The sequence below is a fragment of the Alligator sinensis genome, unplaced genomic scaffold (genome assembly GCF_000455745.1).
Source record: "Alligator sinensis unplaced genomic scaffold, ASM45574v1 scaffold221_1, whole genome shotgun sequence".
NCBI classification, from domain to species: domain Eukaryota; kingdom Metazoa; phylum Chordata; order Crocodylia; family Alligatoridae; genus Alligator; species Alligator sinensis.
Window position 1 is genome coordinate 1,494,630 of NW_005841948.1, and position 17,933 is coordinate 1,512,562.

At 42.5% G+C, this 17,933-nt stretch overlaps 1 protein-coding gene across 1 annotated transcript in view; it reads right to left on the reverse strand.

The window, feature by feature from the left end:
- The window catches only part of LOC112549689 (LIM zinc-binding domain-containing Nebulette-like), a 221,440-nt gene extending 203,846 nt beyond the window's left edge, over positions 1–17,594 (reverse strand). The window contains exon 1 of the mRNA XM_025199708.1: positions 17,504–17,594. Within this exon, the coding sequence (XP_025055493.1) occupies positions 17,504–17,559 (56 nt within the window). The 5' untranslated portion in view covers positions 17,560–17,594. The remainder of the gene's footprint in view (positions 1–17,503) is intronic.
- Positions 17,595–17,933: the final 339 nt, after the last annotated feature.

Genomic DNA, 17,933 nt, shown 5'->3' on the forward strand with positions numbered 1-17,933 from the left:
CATGTGGCTGCATTTCCTGAATCAAAGGTAAATGTCTGTTCACTTCTGTTTCAATTTCAACTGTGCAGTTCAGACTGTCCTGCAAAGACTGAATCGATTCAGTCTTGGGCTTTTTGACTGTTTGTACTTAGCCCATGAGTAGGGAGAGGTAATAGCTGTGTTAGTCTGAAGTTAGGTAGAAGCTAGGACAGGGTGGCACCTTAAAAACGAGCTCCTTCCAAAAATATAACAGCCTACTTCATCAGATTTTATGATGAGGTACAACATCCGACAAGGTAGGCTGACACCTACAAAAGTTTAAACCTTTCTTAATTAGTCTTTAAGTCAATATCCTGTCCTGCCTTCTGTTCACCAAAGAAACTGTTCAGCTCTCAAGATCAAAGAAGGTAAAGAGGCATAAAAGAGAAGATATCAAGTTTAAAACTAAAGGATGAAATGTCATTGGACTTGTGCTTCTAGGCTTTAATTGTGCCAATACAATGAGCAAATACTCTCTGGAGCTCAGGAACTCAAAGTATCCAACTGCATGGCATGACCAGTATGTACGTCACTGTCTAAACTTCATAATCACTACATCTAGTGAGATCCCAATAAGAGATCACAACAATTACAAGTTACAAAATCAAAAGTATTTATTGTTAAGAGCAAAACTGTCTGGATTATCATGCCAAGAAAGCTTCCAAACACATAACAAGTAAATGGTTAAATGTTTTTATCATCACTGAAATAATGCTACCACCATTTTCCCTAAACTTCATCCATTTTGAAAACTCAGGGAGGAAACAGGTTTTGAAACAAGTAGATATCCCCCTTCAAGCTCACGGAAAACAGAGTTTATCATCTTATTCAATATTTTTGAAAAAAAATTCTCAGGAGACAAAGTATTGCTACTGGACCATATAGTGATATTACTGACTTGCTTGTGGCCATCAACTGTATTAATATGGCAACACAGTTTTTTCAAACTTGGCAAAACAAGGATACACTTTTAGAAATCTTGTGAAACAAAACAAGACATAATATGACCTAGAGCAGGGATCTGAAACATACTGCCCCTGGCCCAGATCTGGCCTATTGAACCTTTCCAACTGGCCTAGCAGTAATCTAGTGGGCCACTGGAAGCTGGGGAGCATAGCCTGCCACAGAATTCAGGGTTCCTAGACCCCAATGGATGTTGCTATCAGCAGCAGGCCCCTGGACTCATACTGCCACCCAAACACAGCATACAACAGCACCTGCCCCCAGAACTGTGATGCCACCCCAATGCAGCTCTGTGCTGCCATTCAGCCCCAGGATCAAACTGCTTTCAAAACATGGACCCAACACACTTGCTGCTGGTTCTGTGGATCTAGCCCACGCAACACCCTCTAGGCTGAATCTAGCCCAGGTCTGGGGTGCGTTTCACACTCCTGGCCTAGAGTTTACTGCCCAGAAGAGTAAAGTGTTTTCCCCATATTTATGCTTGTTAATAAACATTAAATTCCCACTGAGTATCAGCAATGGAAGAGATACTGGCAAGCAAAGCAGACTATACCATTATTGAAGCTCTGGCTCAAAGCAACCTTATTAATATTCTTCTTCAGTAGCCTGATATTGTTAGTATTCACTCTTCTTCCAAGTACATCCACTAAGGAACATTCTTTTTTCACCAACTCTCTTAGGCTATAAATAGGCAACAGCACTGGAGCAGGATTAGCTGTGCTAGGATATATCTCAGCATAGCTGATCCATTTCACTGGGCAATACAGAGGTCACCTGTTGTCCTACAGAGTCAGATCCCTGCCACTCCCAGGGCTTCAAGGGTCTGATCCTTCAGGACAACTGCAAATGGGGTAACCCCAGGTTCCCCTGTTTGCAAACACGTGCTCGAAGTCGAGGCATGGCAACTTAATACACATCTCTGAGAAATTTCCTACCTGGGAATTCCTGGGGCACCCCTCTGCAAATGGAGGAACTCAGATAGGCACTCCTGGGGCTTTAGGAGCCCAATTCTGCATGCCTTAGAAATTCTCCTTTCAGGAAGAATTCCCAAGGTATGAAGGATTTGGCCCCTGAAGCTCTAGGAATCTCTGCCTGGGACAGCTGAAGAGCATGGGCAGCTCTGGGCTGCTTGCACTCTCTCACCATAAAGAAAACGGACATCTGCCTCAAAAAGTAGCCTAAATATTACCAAATATTTTCACAGCCACAATTTGGGGCATTTGTGACCACAGCAAAGGGCATGGGTATCTGTTTGCATGGGCTTTCTGGCACCATATTTTTTATGGCAACACAAAGACAATCTGCTTGTAGTCTTACTGGTCAAAAAAGCTTTTTACAGCCTATAGAGTAACACTGAAAGGTTGATAACTTCCTTATCAAATTTATGCCTTTGTTTTTTGGATGACTATTTTTTAGTATAATCACAGATTAATTTTTGTCAGTGTGGGGTAATTAAAAGAGATTGCTGAATAAAACTAATAATCAAAAGCAATTAGAAGGTCTAGGACAGGGAATTAACTGAAAAAGACCTGTCTTTTAATTACAGCGGCACAAGTGTCTTACTTGCAGGATCAAACCTATTTGTCCTGTTCACATCATTAAATAAAGTTTTATTCAAAGAGACTGAAGAATTAAGAATCCAAAACCAACTAATGTATTGACTTGAATATAAGATGGCCCTGAATATAAATAACTCCTCCAATAATTAGATTCTATAAATGGAAAATATATAAATTTGTTATAATTTTCCAGGTGTAGAATCTAATTACAGGTTGTCTTCCTTCTTTTAAAATAAAATTTCATTTCCAAGGTAAAGTCAGTTCTGAATTAAGTTCTGAATTCATCCCTCTCCCATTGCTACAGCTATAAAAAAGGGGGGGGGGGGGGGCGGTTGCCTTCTGCACTTCCGCCCCCCGCGTCCCGTTCCCCCCCGCCCTTACGGCCAGACCCTGTTCAGGCTCTGTTCCATCCCCAAGAACAATGTGGGTGACAATAAGGAGGAGAAAGGGACAGTGGATAGCAGAAGTTTCAGAGGGAAAGCAGGAGACTGTTGCAGGTCTGACTCTGGCCCCAAACCACTCAGAGCCAGTAAAAATGACAGCAGTTGCCTGCCACCCCCCCTCCCTCCCCCTGTTGTTAATTTGAAATGCAAGAAATCAAAAAACACTGACAATGAAAAAAAACAAACCAACAGTGTAATTTGCATTGTAATCACAGGGTACCTATAGACATAGTTCATCCAGAATTGATGCATTTTAATTTCTTGCATACTGCTGAAAGTTTCAGCATAGGTATTCCATAAAGACACTTTTGAGCACCACTTTTGTACCACATAGTACAAACTGTGAATGATATCAGTCCAGAGCCAAGTTACATGACTTATCTTATCATATCATTCAGTGGGCTGGGCCCCAGAAGAGTCAACAAAGTTACAAGCCATGGTGACCTCAGAGCCCAGCACTACTCAATATGCGTGCATACTCCAGATACCACCCCGGCCCCCAAAAGGATACACATGCTAATTAGCCCCTCCACAAACTGGAACTGGGTATTCTTTTTTTGTCACAAGTCCCGGGACTCTCCAAAAATGTATATGCAGATGAGACTCAGGGCTGCCTGGTCTGTCTCCACCCCATAGAGGGTGGGGCCACACACATCCCATGCAACATGCTGAGAGGGAGCAACAGAGCTTCTCAGCTACATAAAAGTTTGGTGAAGTTCACTGGACATTTATGGCTGATGAAGAAAGATGAATAATTGGAAATGGGAAAGGAAGGGACTAATCAGTTGGAGGGAAGAGGAAGTCGAAATGTATTTGATATAGTGGTTCTCCATTGCATGAAAAAGAGTTGGTGCTGAGGGGGACTAAGTACAATGGGTACTATAACTTATTTAGATGGGCTTTACTAATCTATTCTTGTGGCAGATTCCCATCAGTATTAGAAGCCTGATCTATGTCTTAAAGGCAGAGAAAGGGGTCAACAGACCATTGGGATGTAAGAAGCAGAGGAGGGAGACCTGAAGCTCAGAACAATGGCAGTGGTGGCAAGTAAGCATGAGATGGAAAAAAGAGTCGAAGAGAAATGAACATCTGGAGACAAATTGAGAGCGGACAGAGGTAGAGAAGAAAGGAAGTGACAGCAGGAGCAACAGCAGAGGCAGCAACAATGAGTGACAACACCAAAAGGAAAACAGAAGCAGAGGAAGTCAGAGCAGGAAACAGAGTGGGAGCAGCAAAAGAAGTTACATCAGGCAAGAAACAGAGGACAGAGGCAGCACAACAGTAGGCCGGCCTACCAGGAGTGGCTCTGCAGGAAAATATGGAAGAGGCACCAAGAGCAGCTAGATAAGAGGAGACTGCAGATAAAAGCAACTTTAACTGGCAACAGGAGGCAGACAAGATTGACAACAAACAGACATATGATTTCCTGGAAAAGGTACTGTTTGATATTCTGTAGGTGCAGATGGAGCATCTCACCAGCCTGATTGCTATCTGGAACTGAAAGACTTGGGAACTGACTTACTGGGATGGAGAAGTGTATGAGAACTTTTGGAAGAAATATGCAGGGGAACATGGGAGGGAGGAAGTAAAGTTAATAGCAGGGTGAAGTTAAGAGAAAGAGAGTACACAGATTTACTAGAGACAGAAGACAGAAAGATGGATGGAAAAGTACATCCAAATGGTAATGTCAGCAGAGAAAGTCAGGGACAAATATCTGGATAGGATCTTGGAGTGCGCAAGTAGTGTTACAAGCAAACGAGTGGCACCCAGGTGGGGTGCTGCCCCTCCCATCAGTGATCCAGACCAGGGCTCACCAGGGTTTTACAATGTACCACGGGTAACCAAAATAGTGCAGGAAATATGGAAAGGCAGCACACTGTCCCCTCATGGTGTGCTACAGATGTGAAGGGATGGAACATAGAGCAGCAGCGTGTCAAGAGTCCCTAAAATGCACTATTTGTAAGGGGCATATCGTAGGTGACCCAAAGCCTTTGCAAGTACAGTCAGACCTCCCAAGGAACAGCAAAACCCAGTGGAGGAGAGTAGAGGACACTGAGGTAGAAATAGTGGAAGAAACCCTGCAGGACGGTGAGAGAGAGGAGGGAGATGAAATTTCTGTGATTGAGGCAACATGGGAGGATATAGGAGATAGAATGGAGAATGGAAGGGAAGGCAGGAAGAGTAAACAGCTCAGACATGGTGGTAGGGGTGGGGAAGAAACAGAAATGGAGATGGAGCAAGAGAAAGAGAAAGAATCAAAGACACAGGCCAGGTAGGAAAAGAAAGAAAATGCAGGTGCTGAAGACCAGAGAGAAGAAACCTGATAACGAGGGAGGCAAGTCAGAGGAAGAGATGGAGAACAGTTTCTTGCTGCTAACACCTCTGGGCTCCAGCCCTGAGTGAAGACCAGAAGGCAGGAAGTGGCCGGGAGTCGGGAACATGCAAGCCTTCCTAAATGTGAAAGCAATCTGGCAGCTTGCAAAGGCTACAGGAATGCAAGTGAAGAATGGGAAGGAATCAACCACCCTGAGAAGTGTCACAGACGAACCTTAAAGAGATAAGCATACTCAGCTCAAAGCAAGCATGGACGAGCCTTAAAGGGACAGGCACACTCCTTTTAAAACAAGCATAAATGGTATTGACAATAGTTTCACTTAACACCAGGAGTATCTTAACAAGGAAAAAATGGGAACGGATTGAACCAAGTAAGGGAAGTCACAATCTGCCTACAAGAATGTGGTATACCATGGGAGGGGGATTATAAATGCTTTGAGAAGAGGTAGAGATAGGGGCCCATCTTAGTGGTCAGGGACAAATCAGAACAAAACAGAAAGGATAGCAATATTATTCAAGAACCCACAGCTGAGAGCAAGCAGGTAGAAGTCATCAATGGCAGATTGCAATGAATGATGCTAAGAGTCAGGCAGAAAGAATTAGAAATGTCTAATGTATATGCATCCCTGGAGAGGGACAGAAGAAATGCATTGCTTCGAAAGCTAGCAGTTTAGTGGTTGGAAGGAGATCGTGCATGATAGTGGCAGATTTCAACTGTATAATCAAACTGGGCAACAAAACAGGGGAATGAGGAAACAGAGCTTTAGACAGTTCACAGAGACTGTTAACAAATATAATAAAAGAAGAGTCACTAAGAGATGTATGGGCAGGGGAGAAAGTTTTCACTAGAACAGACCCCACTGGAAAGAAACAATCAAGAACTAACTTTGTGTTTGTATCAAAAGGAAGAGAGATAAGGAAGAAAGAAACTGTACATGTAGCTTTTAGTGATCACCAGGTGCTGAAGATGGAAATGAGTCTTGGTAAGAGCCCCATGAGAGGCAAGGGACTGTGGAAGTTAAATGTGCGGCTATTACAAGGTGAAGAGGTATGTCAAGCATACACAAGACAGTATGAGGGGTGGTGAACACTGAAGAAATATTTTGGGAGTACTAGAATGGTGGATGATGGTGAAGAAGAGGACAGCAGAATTCTTCAGGAAGGAAGGCCAAAGATGTTGAGGGGGGAAATGAAAACGTTAAAAGAGCTGCAAAGAAAGATGCAGGAGCTGTTAAAGGAAGCTGCAGAAGGAAGACAGGTAAAAAGAAAGAGCTAAAAGAAACAAGACAAGAGTTAGCAACCTGGTTTGAGAGAGAGAGAGAGAGAAAGAGAAAATGTTCTTAGCGCAAGCTGGGGGGAAATGGGAAATGAAGTGGTCCCAATACTTTTCAGCCAGAGTGAAGGCAGCAAAGGGAGAGCTTGAAGCAGTGTGGAAAAGGGGTGGTGCCCAGGTGGAAAAGCACGAGGTGTTGGAGGTGACAAGAAGATTTTATGAAGTGCTATACCAAGGAAGAAAGGAAGGATTTCTTGGAAGAGACTTAAGAGAAAGTAGAAGAGGAGGAAGCAAAGAAGATGGAAGAAAAGAGAAGCTTAAAGGAAGTAGAGGAGTGTTTAAAAACCTAGAAGAGGAAAATCACCAGGAGCTGATGGACTGCCTATGGAATTTTATGAAGTTTTGGGTGTGGATAGGTAGGAATATAGTGGAAGTTTGAGGACATAGTGGGAAAAGGAGAAGCAGGGAAAGATTTTACAACAGGCACTGTGGTCTTACTCTTCAAGAAAGGGGACAAGGAACTCCTAAAAAATTGGAGACTGATTACACTCCTTAATAAGGACTGTAAGTTAATGGCCAAGATACTGGTTTTGCCGATGATGAAAAACCTCCAGAAGATAATATGTGAAGACTAAGTATGTGCAGTACCAGGTAAAAGGATCTCTGAAGCAATCAAGCGATCAGAGACACACTGTCTCACATCCAAGAGGAGAAAACAAACAGTTATAGCAAACCTAGATTTAGAAAAAGCATCTGCCAGGGTGGAAAATGATTACACATTCAAGGTGCTAGGGAAAATGGGGTTCCCAAAGAAATGTATATGTTGGATAAGGTTATTGTATAGAGAAGTGTAGAGTCAAATCCAAATTAACAGGCACCTAAGTGGGGACTTTAAAATCCATACAGGGGTGAGACAAGGGTGCCCCCTGTTGCCACTACTATTTCTGTATGGCACAAACAATTAGCACAAAGAATAAAAAAAGACAAGGTCATAAGCAGAGTAAAGATACCAGGAAGGGGAGAGGTAAAATGCATATTATACACAAATGATAGAAAATGTAGTAGTTAGAGCGGGAGCAGCAATTATTTCAGGCAGAGGGCCACTTACTGAGTTTTAGCAAGCTGTCAAGTGTCGCATGAGTAGCCCCACACCTTGACAGATGCCCGCCCCCGGTTGCCATCTTAAGACCGTTAGTCCCATCCCTAACCTCTGACCTTGGCCACCAGAAGTTCCGCCCCGTGCCCCTGGAAGTACTCCTTTGGGGAAGAGGGTTTGCCATCTTAGGGGGGGGAAAAACAAATTACATACTAAAAATCAAACACCCATAATAATATATTTCAATTTAATTAAAAAATATTTTTTTCCTGATTTGTGTGCAGCTAGGCAGGAGTATAGGGCCCACGCCAGGGTCCCAGGACAAGCACCAGCAGGGCCCAGAGCAGAGCGGCAGGAGCACAGGATCCCAGCCAGCAGGGGTTCTGTTAGAGCCGGGTCAGCTCCCCCCTCTCCCTACTAGTGAAGTCCAGCCTGGCTCCACAGACCCCTACCAGCCCACATCATGTGCTCCTACTGCCTCACTCTGGGCCCCACCAGTGCTGGCCCCGGGACACCTGCACAGACCCCATGCTCCCGCACGCTTCTACTCCCCCCCACCACCACCACCACTGCTTTCCTGCCTGCGTGCCAGCCGGCTGGCCACTCTACACCACGTGGCTCCCAGCTGCATGGCCTCACCTTGGGGCTCAGCAGGAGCTGGCTGGGCCCTGAGGACTGGGGCAATCGCCTAAGGTCCTCCCCTGCCTCTCTGCCCCCCACTTTTACCTGAATTTCCCGCACCGGTGCAGCCATGAACCGGTGCACCATCCCAGGCCACCCCCACTGGGGTGGGGGGCATGCTGGTGAGCAGGAACCTACTGTGGCTTCCCCTGGGTCCTACTGCCGCAGCCTCCTGTCATCTTTGACAGGAGCCAGGGGCAAATAAATATTAATTTTCTAAATTTTTTAGGGGTCTCACAGGCCAGATAGACTGGCCTGGTGAGCTAGATCCAGCCCACAGGCTGTATTTTGCCCACCCCTGGGTCAGAGAGAGACTTTCAATGCAAAGGGTGCTAAAGCATACATTATAGCAGCAGCTGGGGGGGGGGGGCAGAGAAAGGCAGGGACTGCCCACCTGCCCCCCCCACCTCCCAAGGCAAACCCTTGCTGGGGTCAGAGGCCAGTGAATGGGGTTAAATCCATTCAAAAGTGAACGTGTGTCCAGTTGTTCCTCAGTTTAATCTCTGCAGTTTAAACTAACCTGCAAAGACTTCGTTGATTCAGCCTCGAACATTCTGCCTGTCTGTACTTAGCCTAAGGGTTTAATATATGTAATTGTATGTTTTTTATATGTAGTTATTTCTGTAATATGAAGTCTTGGTAAAACAAGGATGCTCAATATGCATAGATTTGTAAGTGTAAGGTGATAATGTTTTATAATTAAATTTGTAAAAAAAAAAAAAAAAAAACCCAAGCAAAAAGGGTTCTCATCAGTATTGCAGCCTTTTGGCTAAGATCAAGCATTTTTGGCACCAATAGGAGGGTGTCAGGGATGGCTCGGGCAATCCCAGTACTGACCTGCAGTACCTCCAAGCCCAGTGCCAGTTCACTGTGGAGGGAACACCAGCCCTTTTTTTTTTTTTTGAATCAAAAAAAAAAAAAAAAAAAATCTTCCCATAAACATTTTTGGCAACAGGGGAGGGTGTCAGAGCTTGCTCCAGCCTCTCCGAGTGCCAACCCAGTGTTGCAGTATCCAGGCCCAGTGGTTGTTCCCTCCTAGGGGAGCTAGGTCATGTCAGACCAACCTGATTGCCTTTTATGATCAGGTCACAAAGGCCATGGATGCAGGTGTCGCGGTGGATGTAGTCTTTCTGGACTTCAGCAAGGCCTTTGACACCGTCTCTCACCCCATCCTAATTAATAAACTAGGGTCCTGGGCCCTGCGCTGTTCAATGTCTTCATCAGCGATCTTGATGTTGGGGTGGAGAGCAACCTGTTTAAATTCGCTGATGACACCAAAATTTGGGGGGAGGTGAGCACGCTAGCAGGGAGAGAGAGATTGCAGAAGGATCTGGATAGGTTACAGGGGTGGGCAGACAGGAACAGGATGCGTTTCAATACGGACAAGTGCAGGGTGCTGCACTTGGGTAGTAGGAACCAGCAGCACACTTATACGATGGGGAACTCCCTACTTGAGAGCATGGAGGCGGAAAGGGATCTTGGTGTCATTATTGACTCCAAGATGAACATGGGCCGACAATGCGAGGTCATGGTTGGCAGGGCTAACCGGACCTTGTCGTGCATCCACAGGTGCATCTCGAGTAGAGCCAGGGAGGTGATCCTCCCCCTCTATGCAACGCTGGTCAGGCCGCAGCTGGAGTATTGTGTCCAGTTCTGTGCGCCCCATTTCAGGAGGGATGTGGACAACATGGAGAGGGTCCAGAGGAGGGCCACCCGCATGATCCGGGGACAACAGGGCAGACCCTACAGTGAGAGACTGCGGGACTTGAACCTATTCAGCCTCCACAAGAGAAGGCTGAGGGGGGACCTGGTGACCGTCTATAAACTCACTAGGGGGAACCAGAAGGGTTTGGGGGAGACGCTGTTTCCCCTAGCCCCTGCTGGCATAACAAGGAATAATGGGCACAAGTTGATGGAGAGGAGGTACAGATTGGACATCCGAAAAAACTACTTCACAGTTAGGGCGGCTAGGAGCTGGAACCAACTTCCAAGGGAGGTGGTGCTGGCCCCTACCCTGGGGATCTTTAAGAAGAGGCTGGATACTTACCTGGCTGGACTCATTTGAGTCCCGTTTTTGTTTTTAGGGTGAGTGGGTTTTTTTTTTTGTTTTTTGTTTTTTTGGGTTGTTCTCCCGCCCTGGCGGGGGGTCGGGCTAGAAGATCTATTAGGTCCCTTCCGACCCTGAAACTATGAAACTATGAGCTACGGCCCAGTTTGTTTTTTTTAAGGGCCCACATAAAAAAGGGTTCTCATCAGTGTGTTTGCCCAATCTGGGCCAGGTGTTTTATGGGCATACTCAGCATGGGCTGTAGTCAATTAATTTCATGGTTGGCTTTCATGACTGAGCACATGCTGCTTCTAGCAGAAATTTAATGATAGATAATTTATTTAGTGGGAGAGGTTTGCTGGTGTGCAAATGTAAGATGAGGGGGTTTTTCCCCCTGCCGGTTGGGTGGGGTAAAACCTCACCTTACATTCAAGTAAATACAGTATCTGTATTTACTTAAATGTAAGGAGGTAAACATTTATCTTGCTGCTTTAAAAATCTCTTAATAGTAGATTAATTTTATTTTAGAAAAATTATCTACTGCTCCTGTCTGTTCAATTTATTGGTTCTTACCACTTATATATTCTTACCACTTATATAAGAGTGATATTTGACCACTGTTAGTTGCTAATTAGTCACTGCAGTGTGAAGCAGTACTTTTCAGATTTGTTACAATTAGGAGAAGCAGCCACCTAATTAATTCACTGGTGAAGAAAGCGAACCGTGTCTTACAAAGCTGGCCTGCTGTATCATATAACCCTAGATATCATCCAGAAGATTCACAGAAATATGAAACCAAGTCCCTTAATATTTTACAACTCCAACAAATCCATCATGTTCAAAATCCAATGACGGTGCATTCCATTCATTACTTTCATTTTCTAATTACTCCATCCACTTCTCATCCCAGCTATAATGATCTATGTATAACTGTTTCCAGCAAGCATTACAACCTTGATTATTCTCATCTCTTTTTACATTTTTAGAATTAAGTTTCAGTTGCAGTCACACACTGAAATGTAGCATAATTATTTTAGTACCATAAAATGTCATTTCTGTGTTCATGTAAATACAGCGGTATATGGTTGTTTTTTTAAATTAAACCTAGAAAAATCCAAGATGTCAATTTTTTTAAAGAAGGGAAGGAAGAAAAAAAATTCTATAATAACAGTGGCTTTAGATTCCAAAGAAAGTTATGGTAGTTATCATAATTAAAAACATTAAGAAAGTTGCACTGTGTTACACTAATAAAGCTAGTTTTGAGATGGTGACCCTTTTGGAAGGATTTATCTTGAAACTAAAGTTATGCCTTCTAGCCAAAGGTAAATAACAAGTCTGCATTCATTTCAGCTCTTCATTTTTCTAGAAACTAATCACCAGGCATCCGGGTTTTCTGTTTCCCATAGAAAAAAAACACGGATTTCCCCTTTTACCTGTGAAAAATGCAGATTTTTAAAAATTTAACAGAGAAACACACAGATCTTGCTCTCTTGCAGAGAGCTCTCTGCAGGCTGGCATAGCTCCAGCCTCCAAGTGGGGTGGGGGCAGTCAGGCAGGGGGCACACATGGCTGCCACGCAGCCTGAAGAGCAGCTCTCGCAGCTGGTAAATCTAGCAGGGCGGGAGGGGGATTGAGGCCCCCATAAGGAGGGAAAAAGAAGTGAAGGGAGTTGGGCAGGGCTGGGACAGGGGCTTGGGCTGCTGCTTATCACTGTGAGCTCCTTACCACTGCAAGCCCTACGCTGCCCTGTCCACCCTGCAGCAGCAAGAGGCACAACCCCACACCACCACCCCAGCTGTTGCAGGGTGGCAGAGGGCACATTGCCAAGGCAGTGTGGAGCTCACAGTGGCAAGAAGCTCACAGCAGCTTGCAGCTCACAGCAGCAAGGAGCTTCCCTGCCTGGTCCTGCTCTACCCTGCCGATCCCACCTGCTGAGCCATGGAGGCCCTGGGTGGAAGGCAACAGGGTGGGGAGCCTAAGCCTGCAGTGGGCAGCCCACACCCGCCCCCATCCCCACTCTGCACACAGATCTGGGGCACACATGATCCGCCTAGTCCCCTGGAAGTGCGGGCAGCGGTGGGGAGCCACTCTCCCACCTGAGCCTGCAGCAGGCAGCCCACCCCCATCCCAGGCTCCACTCCAGCCATGCTGCCTGTGGGGGAGGGGGAGCTGGACTCTGCAATCAGGCCGCAGCAGCTCCTGCAGGCAGCAGCTGGGACTTGGGCACTGCTGTGGGGGGCAGGTAGCTGTGGGCCCAGGGGGTCCTTGGCAGCTGTGGAGGGACCCGTGGACCCAGCTGCCCTGGCAGCTGGATGCCCCTTCTAACAGGGCTGGAGGGGCAGGGGGCTGTGGGTGGCAAGTGAGGGGTACCAGCAAGGTCAGCAGGATATGACTTGGGAGTGAGGGGCCTGGACCTGTGTCCTGGTGAGCTAAGGGGGCAGGGGGAGCTCTCATTTTCCATGATAAAGAAAAGAAAATCAAATACCAAGTACTTAGAATTTCATTTACTGTAGTGACTGAGGCACTGATAGGCTTCCAAATTGCTTAAATGTGTGTTTGAGAGAGAGGCGTTTCATTTTAATAGTGGATTTTGCAATTTTTTTTTATTAGAGAATTTGCAATTTTTATCAAGGAAAACCAGGACCCCTGCTAATCACCATGTCTTTATGTTGGTCAAGTTTCCCAAGGAGGAAGTCAGTTTTCATCAGCAGGTCTGGTTACTATGGTAAAAACATTCTTAATCTGCCCATCTCAATTTTTACAAATAAAAAAAAATGTTTTATGCAAAAAGTAACCTCATGTTCTGGCTTTGGGAAACTTGTCTGGAATTAATTTCTAAATAATAATGGAAGCCTAAGATACATAATAAACTATACTGGGGGAGGACATAAAAGCAAGGGTTTGTTTTAATGTTTTATAAGTTATTTATAAGAAAAGTCTCCATAAAATGATCACAGACAACTCAGTGATTTAAAAACCTTATGAAAATAGGACATAACCAGCTGCTGCCAACATGTAATTTACTTCCTAACATCACTTACTAGGGTTGTGCGGTTTGTTTGTTTGTTTTGGGGGGGGGATTGTTTGGTTTTTTTACAATTACATGGCATCAGCTCCAATTTTGTACAGAAAAAGAAAAACTTGCAAAAAGTTTTACATGAAAAAGTATAATTTCCACATATAAAATAAATATAGATTCATTTTCATCTGTAATTCTTACAATTATTTGCAAACAAGCAACAACTATCACTGACAACATTTTACAGATAAGGCACAGATTGGTTAAATGACTTGTCTTAGATCACATAGCCTGTCAAAAATAGGACTAAAATTGTAATCCACATCTGATAGTGGAATGCCCCAGCACTGGATACTGAATATATTTATGAGGGTTTCTAAAAACAATTTTTTATTAGGGCTTCTAGAAAAGTGAGAGCAAGGTGAACTGAAAACTTAAATGGTAATAATAATTATGCATTCACAGGAATGTTCAATACCCTATTGTTTCAGACATTGTGTAAATATGTAGCAAGAGACTGCTGTGACCCAAACAACTTTCAAATTATATAAATAAGATAAAGGGTGAAAGAAAGGTAGTGGTAAAACTGACCTTCTACAGAAGGGAAAACCGAGATTTTTTGATGCAAGATGGGAGTACTAACTTTGTACATTGCCTAGAATCACACAGGAGTTCTGTGGCAGAATTGGCAACTGAACCCAGATTTTGTACATTATTCACAAAATATTTCTTCCTTTCATACCAATAATACACAAGCATAAGGCAAGCCACTAGTTCCCAAATGTTTTTGCTTGTGATCTCACAACTCACTTCTAGTTACAAGCTCCCTTCTGGAAGCAAATTTCTGTTGATCTCACAACCCCATTCATAAGTGGTACAATCTCATTTGGTGTCACAGCCAGGGTCTGAACTGAGGGTGGCAGAGGCCAGAACAGCTCCCACTGCCATCTTTGCACCATCCTCAAGTGGGTGCCCAGGGCTACTGCCCCAGTCATCCACCCTTATGACACCACTGTTACCACCCCAGTTTGGAAACCACTAGTATGAAGTTCCACCAAAAGCTCTGTTGCAAAATCTTCAAAAATACCACAACCTTAACAAGAAATATATAAAATGAATATCAGGTCACAATGACAAGGGAACCGAGTTTTGATCTGTAACAACTCTACTAGTTTTAGCATAGCAGAAATAATCATTGCTAACAACATGTACTTATCACTGGAACACTATACAATCATCAGCTGGAAACTAGACAAATCCCTAAAACAGATGTCTTGCCTATGTAGAAAATGAATCCTGTTTGTTCTTAAGCATACTGAATAAAAATGTTTCATAACTTAATCCGTCTTGGGCCATTAATTTTCTTTGGTCTATTAATTTTCTCTCGGGACCTCCTCTCCACCACTAAAAAAGGCAGTTTGCAGTCAGCACATTCTCAGATCAGTATCTACTACTATTTACTTCTAAAGGGACTTAGTTTAAAAATAATCAAAATAACTTCCATAACATGCAAATACTCTAGCAAAAAAGAACAAGAAAACAGGTATGTATCTGACAATAAAGCTGAAAAACAAAATTTAAAATTGACAGTGTGTCAAGGTGTTAGGTTACGACAAAAGCAATGCAGAATCGTAGAAGTTAGAGGTTTTATGTACTCTGAGTTGTTTAAATGAAAATATAACTGTGGCTTTCAACCCTATTAAATGATTTTATGATGTACATAATTCTGTACTTTTGCCTACAAATTATACTTTTATTGATGGATTGCTTTAATTACCCATCTAATTATAACTGCTGTTTGTCAAGCACTTCCAACAGCCTATGTGAGTAAATTTTACATTTTTCTTCCTTTTGCAGATTTTCTGATTAAGATATAATTGACTTGAGTTCTTTAGTGTTTATCAATAGACAGATAAAGTAAGTTAAATCTCATTTTAAATATTTTAATAGTGTACTGCCAACTAAGTAAGTAACATTTGACTTAAATATGTAAAAGGATAAATCTCAAAAGATAATTTATGAGTTACATTTTGGAAACATTTGCTTGAAACCAAACTGATAACTTTATATTACTCCAAATGTTATTAGACATTGTTCACACCATCTATTATATGCATTACTCTACTCTAGTGTTTCAGTAATATATATAGTACTTTGAGTATTTGTTTTAAAAAGTCACTCAAATCCAGTACCTAAAGTATGACAAAATTTAAGATCAGTTTAGATTTTTTTGGTGTAGTCACCTTTTCTAGCATTCAGACATTATTTTACTGATTCAACTCTCATTTTGTGAAGAAGTCTGATCTTCTCATTTACATAAACAATCAGTATTTTGAACCTTTTTCTAATTGGGGAAGTTTTTTAAAGTAGAGAATGAATTGTCAAAAAAAACCAACATTAGTTAAAACAGCTGAAAGGAAGAACTGTGTGTTAAAGGTGTATACTACTCCTCACTCCTACGTCGAAAGATCCCTCCAGGCAATACAGACTGCATAAAAAAGAAACATTTCTCCAGCTGAAAGGTAGGGATTACTTTATAAAACACTGCATCCACTATGCACCTGCAGCTGAACAAGATTTTGTTGAAACATGGGTTACGATAAATAGAAACCACTGAAACAACTTCAGAACTTTCAAGCAAACAGAGTACCAGCACTGCAGCTTAGCTGTGGCAGGAGACATAAAAACATATACCATCAAAATGTACCAAACTATCATAGGAATCATCATGATTATAAATTATATTATGGGCATCTATGTTACACTCCGTTCCAAACACAACAATTCCAAAGACAGAGTACCCTCCAAAGCCAGGCTAGGCCTCTGGTTTAGTGTCAACTTGGAGGGCAATGTACCACCTACTGAATCACCAGCCTTACTTCCTACCGCATGTTTTTCTTTGAATTTCTTTAAGTCTAGTATCAGTGAAGCCTGACCATGCCTTATGTAAGATATGATCTCATGTCATCATATAGCAAGGTGAAATACTGCAGGAAAAACTAGAAACTTACAGACAGGAAAAGAAATTCCTGGAGTATTACACTCGGTCAGAGGAGTCTTCAAGATTTGGCAGCAGAGTAAGTTATAGTAATGATAATTTTACAGTACACATGTATTTTTAATTAATTTTACAATTATTTTGTGATTTTATTCTGAAAAAGGATAAGCTTAAAGTTAATTACAAACTATCAGACTGCTTCATGGTGGCATTTACTATGCCCAGAATTAAAGCTTTTAGGAGAATTATGGAAAACTATTCCAGAAAAAGATTATAATAGATTTATATCATAAGAAGTAAATCAACTATTATTTAGGTGTGGATGGAAATAATCACAATATATTCATAACCACTATGATATTAAGGTCAAATCCGATCCAAAATTTATAAAAATACCTTTTTATAAAAGAACAAGCGAAGGGTTTCTAAAACCAAAAAGATACTCAAATGCATTTGGCAAACCTTATGGCATGATATAAGCAGCAAGCACAGGAAATATATATATAATGTATATCATAATGTTTCTAATAGCATTTGCAACTCAAACACAGAAGCACCTTACAAGTCCATTGGAACAGAAGCTGAAATTGCCTGGAACATGACGATATATAAAAAAAAGAAGTGCAACTGCCCGGACAATGGGAAGTAACCTGACTTTTAAAATGCCTATTTGAAATAATCTAAAGTGTTTGACACAACTGTCTTAGGAAAACTGAACACTTATGTATATACAATACTGATTGTGACCTTAATCTGGAACTGACAGCAATGGGTAGGCAAACCTCTATATTGCCCAGAATCCCAAGGAAATTAATGGGAGTCAGCTCTGAAGTCTGACCCTGTTCATTGGGTATGGCACTTACACTGAAATCTGATATTCAAACAGTATAACAGATATTCAGTACAGTATAACAGTCAATAAACACTATGACCTTCCTTAAATCAATGTAAATAGAGGCTCAGAACTGCACTGCCACACCTATAAACCAACTTTTCAAAGCAATGCAACTCACAATCTTCCCAGTCAGCTGGTTTTTCCAAGTGCATTTCTGCAAGTCTTCATAATACTTACGCATTGCAATAAGGTTTCTTTTCATATCCTTTGTAGTTGTTCATGTTTAGAGCCATTTTGCAAACCTCACAATGGAAACATCCTTTATGCCAGTACTGTAAGGAAATGTAATCGATAGTTACTTATAGTATTGTGTAATCAGTACTATCACATGTCGATACCTGTGCAAGCTAAGAACTTGTCATATATGCTTGTGTAAATGGGAGTTACTTTCTTACACATCTGCAAGTACTAGGGAAACAATTTCAAAGCCATAAATTACCTATTAACATGAAAAATCAAGATCCCAGCGCCAGTGTGACCGTATCGGCATCATTTTAACAGATACCCAAGGCAAGACGTTGACATTTTGATCAGTACAAAAGTAAAAATCAATAAAAATATTTTCTCCAAACCATCCATAGCCTATGGTAGCCTAAAGATGAGCTAC